Source organism: Sapajus apella, unplaced genomic scaffold (genome assembly GCF_009761245.1).
Source record: "Sapajus apella isolate SASKATOON/1434 unplaced genomic scaffold, GSC_monkey_1.0 scaffold31, whole genome shotgun sequence".
Classification (NCBI taxonomy): Eukaryota; Metazoa; Chordata; class Mammalia; order Primates; family Cebidae; genus Sapajus; species Sapajus apella.
This window is the reverse complement of record NW_022436971.1, coordinates 16,760,948-16,766,947: the sequence shown is the minus strand read 5'-3', so window position 1 is coordinate 16,766,947 and position 6,000 is coordinate 16,760,948. Positions and strand designations below refer to the sequence as shown.

The following is a 6,000-nucleotide window of genomic DNA, read 5'->3' as shown; positions in this document are numbered from 1 at the left end:
GTCTATCCTAGCATAGAAAGCAATGATTTAGTTTTATCTAATTAAATATTTCCTTGTCATTTATTAATTGTCACTGACCTTTTTGATGTAATTATTTCCTCATTCACTCATCTATAAATATTTATTAGTGCCTATTATTACCCATGTCTCCCTGATTCTCCAGAAAAAGAATTCCTCTTTTTTTTTCTTCTCATTGCTAAGCTCACTTAGAAAAGTTGGGTACCATTTAAAAGAATGAGACAACAGACCAGGGTGGCTTCTTGGGCACAGCTGGATGGTGCTGGAAGCCAGGCTAGGGCTTTGGAGAGAAAAGCTTCTGACAGATAAACCTATGGAGGTCACTGGCCCCTGCCCGCACCTACTCTCCCGACAGCTCACAATGGCCCAGTTACACTACTGTGAGCCCTGGTGACTGGCTTTCCTAGCAATCTTTAAAGCCCTCTTCATTACATACTTCCTAGTTAAAATTCAGAACCTCTGTGATAAGCAATGCCTCTACCATATAGAACGCTGGATCTCAGTTTACTGAGCATCTCCCTGTAGTGTCACAGGCTGTGCGCTCTCACCTCGATGAGCCCCTAAGAGCAGGGTTTGCTTCTGCTTCACCTATGCCACATCTTCCCTCAAATGTGTGGTCACCAAATGTTCTGCAAAAAGGGTCTTCAGCTTTTTACTTTTTTTTGGGTGGGGGGAGCAAATTAAGCCCTTTAAAATACTTCTGACCTATCTTTATACTCAGGTCTCACCTCATCTCAAAAAGTTTTATGAGGTAATGCGCCAAGGAAAGGTACAGCAGTATTAGTGAGTTTTCAAGCTTCTAATTACAAAGGCAATAGAGGCTGGCTGGTGAGCCATGACTTCTCATGCTCCCCTCTGTCGTACTATGGGTGTCTCTTTTACCATGGCCTCTTCATCTGTTAGTTATCTGTCAGTGAAATGTAGGACGATGGGCATGGATGGAGTCAAAATCCAGGACAATTCTGTCATAAGGGTAGAGCAATACTCTTCTCCTTTGCTTGTTTTTCTCAAAGAATGCTTTCTCTTTCTTCTCCAAAGCCTGTGCTCTCAGGAGAGGCCGCTGCATGGAGCTCTGAAGACTCTCGGGAGAGCCTTGTGTAACTTGAGCGCTGGCTTCGCTTATGTGTCATGCTTTTTAGATTCTCATTCTGAATAGCGGTTGGGTTGGGACTGGAACTAGGCCTCATAATGACTTGAGAAGTCTCCCTAATTCCCTCCATCTCATCAAAATTTTGATTGGCTCTATTAGCTGGAGCACTGTTGTTGTTCAGAGTCACGGTGCTGGGTGTTCGGTTCAGATTGTAGGCTTTCTGGCACGCAGGCCAGTTTTCTTCAGGGCTGCTGGCTATCAGGCTGCATTCAGAAGGGCTTTTCTTGTCTTCTGAACAAATGGACATCCGAGCTATAATTGGATCTTGCAGGCCACTCAAGCTATGTGGGATTCCCCGCTTTCCACTGTGACTGTCATCTTCCAGCTCTATGAGATTTGCCTTTTCAAGCTGGGAGTCATCCGCCACTTCATTATGCAGAGAGTGATTGGGAGAACTTTCACTGGATCTCACTCCTGAATCTGATGAATCCTTTTTGTCAAGGAGGGCATCCGATAAATACTCTTTGGCTTTAATGAAGGTTCTAATTGGCTCAGCACTGTGTTCTGGAGACTTTGGCCCTCTCTCTACTTTCCCTTCGGCTTTTCTGTCTTTGTCATCTTTGAGCAGTGGAGTGTTATCTGATTCTTCTGTGCCAGATTCATCCTCATCACTTGGGAGTTTCTGATAGCGCAGCCCACCTCCCTTAAGCTTCAAATCTGTCTGGAAGAGACTTGACCTTTCAGAAGATTTCTTGCCTGGGAGAAGCTTACTGCCTGACTGATCTGATTTTTCATCTTCTTCGGTGATAGGATCCAGAGGAGAGGCATCATTGGTGGAAACCCCTGACGAATAATCGATAACATCTCCCCTCTTCATTAAAAAGGACTTCCTCCCATCATCGGGCTTTGGCTCACTATCCTTCCCCTTTTCTTGTTCTAGGTTTGAATGAATAGAGCCCCCTGATGAACTCTGCCCCATGTAATAAGTGCTATGTGGAGAAGATCTGCCACTAATGGTTGTAGACCCTGGGCCCCCTTCTAGCTGGGACATCTGAGCAATGTATTCTCTATAGGCATCTCTATACTCAGCCTGCACCTTATCAGTAAGTTTTGAAATTTCAATACTGGAATCCTGGGAATTGAGACTCGAAAGACTTGGGGTTCTGCGAGTTTGTGACTGTGAAGACAGAAAAAAAAAATTTAAAAATTCAAATAAGAAAAAAATGCATAAACATCAGCTTAGGAAATACACATGTAAACTAACCATTTTACAAGTCATCAAAATATCAAATTCTTTTAAAAGACTTCCACATAACACAGTTTAACAAAAGCTGTGACCTTATAAATAATGCTGTTATTAGAAAGCTTTCTATAAATTTTAATAAAATCAGTTTATTGTTACTATTTAAAAATATAACTAAACACTATATTAACAAATAACCTTAGCACTTGTTTCTGTTTTTTATTTTATTTTTAAGAGACAGGATCTTGCTGTGTTGCCCAGGCTAGATTCAAACTACTGGGCTCGAGCACTCCTCCCGCCTCAGCCTCCTGAGCAGCTGCGACTATGGGCACGCACTGCATGCGTGGTCACAGCACGTGTTTTTATAACTTCAAACATTTCCCTTTTATTTAAGGCCAAAGTCAACTTCATTATTAAAGTATAAAAAGCAGTGAAGCCAACAGTTGGGCCTTAGTAAACAGAAAAAGAAAATAGTTTTACAAGTTGATTTTCAATATGAGTTTTAAAGTTAGAATTGCTTCAGATCCCAGAATAGCTAAGAAATAGGAGCAAAAAGTACAGATTAGGAAAAAGAAAAGGGAAACGGAAAAGAATCAAGAAAGCTTAAGAAGGGTCAAGAGTAAAGGCTAAGACAAAAAAAGAAGGAGCAAAGGGAATTTGCTGGAGACCTTCTCAAGGAAATAGGACATTTTCTTCCTTCCCCATGGCACTGCTCCTCCTCGGTGCTGCCCTGCCTTGCCCTGCCGCCTGCCGCCTGCCGTGGCTCCGCCACTGTTCTCCGCGCCCTGCTCTGCTTTCCTCCTGTGCTCTCCTGGCTCCTCCTACTCCTCCACCATCTCTCACTTTGCTCGGTCCCTGACTCTATCTCTCACCTGGCCTCCCTCTACCAGGAATCTCCAAAGAACACACCTACATCTAATGCCAGATGAGAAGAGACCAATATCCATGAAGGGCGTGCAGGCATCCTAGAAACCAAAGGATGAAACTCAAAGGGACACTATGTGGCCAGTGTTCCAATGAAGATGTACTTCAACCAACAGTTACTGAATGCAACAGAAAATCACCTGGGAAAGGCTGAATTTGCTGACCACCCTAGCTCAAGTAGCCCAGTCCCTACTGACTCAGCATGCCATGACCCTGATGGATTTCCCAGCTCTCGTCAAGGTCTACAAGAGCTAACTTTTTCTTTGTTTCACTCACTGCCCCCCTCCAGGTGAACGCAGCTCCTTGAGTACAGGGAGCCCCCCATCTTGTCTCTTGTCCACTTAGGTTTTCAGTAAACATTTTCTGAATGACTGTATAAATGCCCATATAATCTCAGTGAACTGAATGGCGCCCTTATTCTTCAATAATATGAAAAATGCCGTTCAATAAATACCTGCCAACTTAGATTACTGTGACGAGGGGCACCTTCGTCCAGGCCAAGCGTGTTCAGCTCTTCGAAGCTGAAGTTGAGCGTGTAGGGCGTCTGGCTGGAGAGCTCCGTGTGAGGCAGCTCGCTGTGGGCAGCCCTGCGAGCAGGTTCACCGAGCGGGGCTGGGCCACTGCTGCTCTCACCGAGGAAACGTGGGTCTTCAGGGACCGCCTGGCTTTCTGCATTTCTCATTTCTAGCACCTCAACAGAAGAAACACATACATATTTACACTAACAAATCATATTTTAGAAGCTTTATAAATGGTTTAGAAAAATAAAACATTATAAAGCTACTACAATAGCAATGAGAAAGCATACTTCCGGTAAGTGAATTTCCAGTGAATTTGTACTTCTTTCATGTTAATTAATACTAAAGGAAGCAACAGTAAAAACCACCATACATATACTACACTACAATTTGTCCATTAAATTATTACTTCAGTTTAAAATTTAACTTGAGGACAAAGCAAAATGCAGCTGGCATGTGTCAAAACCAGAGCTGGCCAGGATAACTACTGGAGCAGTAGATCCAGAGTGTATTCAGAAAGATGGCAACAGGGAAAGCAGTCTCACTAAGAATGGAGTTCAACTCCAAATACAGCAGGGATGAGTGGGGGGATCTACCACCAAGGGGCAGGGTGGGGGCCGTGGATGGAACATCACTAAGGGGAGGCAGCAGGGGTGGGGGACTCTGGGTATGCCGATGGCCAGGGTGAGCAGACATCACCTGGGGTTGGGGGAACAAGGCATTTGATCCAATACCAAGGGCAATCACACATGTAAACTGACTTGACAGGATTCCTGCTAAAATGGGGCAATGCAAGCTGTATAAGGACAAATGCTGAAGGTCAAGGCCTCGAAGGCTTCGAGGAGGCTGATGAGAGTTAGGGCAGCTGAAAGCGTGAAGAACTGGCAGCTTAGTAAAACGGTGTCTTCCCCAAATCTCTAAGTGAAATGCCCAAAAAGGCAAAGGCTGCCAAGTGCTGCTGTGTGTATTTCTACAACACAGGGTTGCACATAAGTGTAAAAGGCAGTTTTTAAGTTTAAAAAGTATATGAAAAAATACCAGTTTAGGCCAGTACTTATTGATAATGCTTTTCTACAATGTCATGAATAATTCTGAGTGTTAAAATAATGTAAATATCACAATGTTATAAATATCTTACTGTGCTTCTGAAAAGGTGCCAGTCTCCAAAATTCATATTCATCTCTTTCTTCAGTTCATCAATGTTACACTGAGCTAACACACGGCCATTTATGTTTGCCTGAGTACAAATTAAAACAATTATAGGTAGAAACACAAAATGTGAAATATTGTGAATTACTAGTGATTGAAAAGTATGCTTTCGTTTAGTTTTAAGAAAATGTCTAGAGACCAGAATGGTTGACCAAAGAAAGGTTATCATCCCGTATAATAATATAATAAACAAGCTGAATTTGAACACCTAAGCCACTCCATATTTTCTCAAATGTCTTGGGTATTCAAGTAAAACAAATCACTCTTCTGGGACCAACCAAAGAGCTAACACTCCCAACTATTTCCAAAACTACCTATGCTGTCATGAGCAACAACAACTGTTAGTTTTTCTTTTCTTAGAAAATATGAACATGAACACAAGCTGCTGGGAAGGGACAAGGATATCTGCCCTTATAAGCATGTTGGTCACTAACAAAGTTCTAAATGAAGTAGGCCTCACAAACTTGTTTATCGTTATGTTAGATACAGATATGAAGAATACCCACTCACGAATTTCTCAGTCTATTAAATTCACAAGGCGGGGTGTGGTGGCTCACGCGTGTAATCCCAGCACTTTGGGATATGGAGGTGGGTGGATCACATATGGCCAAGAATTTGAGACCAGCCTGGCCAACTTCATGAAATTCCGTCTCTACTAAAATTACAAAATTTAGCTGGGCATGGTGGCACACGCCTGTAGTTGCAGCTACTTGGGAGGCTGAGACAGGAGAATTGCTTGAACCCAGGAGGTGGAGGTTGCAGTGAGCCACGACCATGCCACCACACTCCAGCCTGGGTGACAGAGCAGGACTCCATCTCAAAGAAAAAAAATCATAAAAAAGGAAGTTATCACTTTTGGTTTTCTGTAATTCTAGTTTCCCCTAAATGAAACAACAGCATTTTCTTTATTAATAACAGGTAACTTACTGCTTTTATAAAATATAAAACCTGACTTTATTAACTGGGGCAAAATTATGAAATAGTTAGCTATGTTTATA

The 6,000-nt window shown here is 42.6% G+C and overlaps 1 protein-coding gene across 11 annotated transcripts in view; it reads right to left on the bottom strand.

The window, feature by feature from the left end:
• The window catches only part of KIDINS220 (kinase D interacting substrate 220), a 120,802-nt gene that overhangs the window by 4,493 nt on the left and 110,309 nt on the right, over positions 1-6,000 (bottom strand). For 5 of the 11 annotated variants that reach the window (XM_032294203.1, XM_032294205.1, XM_032294202.1 and 2 more), the window contains 3 exons: positions 4,932-5,030; positions 3,730-3,966; positions 1,026-2,285 (listed from right to left, as the gene is read on the bottom strand). In XM_032294203.1, the coding sequence (XP_032150094.1) occupies positions 1,026-2,285; positions 3,730-3,966; positions 4,932-5,030 (1,596 nt within the window). Of the gene's footprint in view, positions 1-85; positions 2,286-3,729; positions 3,967-4,931; positions 5,031-6,000 lie in introns of those variants that run through there. The other 6 variants (XM_032294209.1, XM_032294207.1, XM_032294211.1 and 3 more) reach the window with 2 other exon arrangements.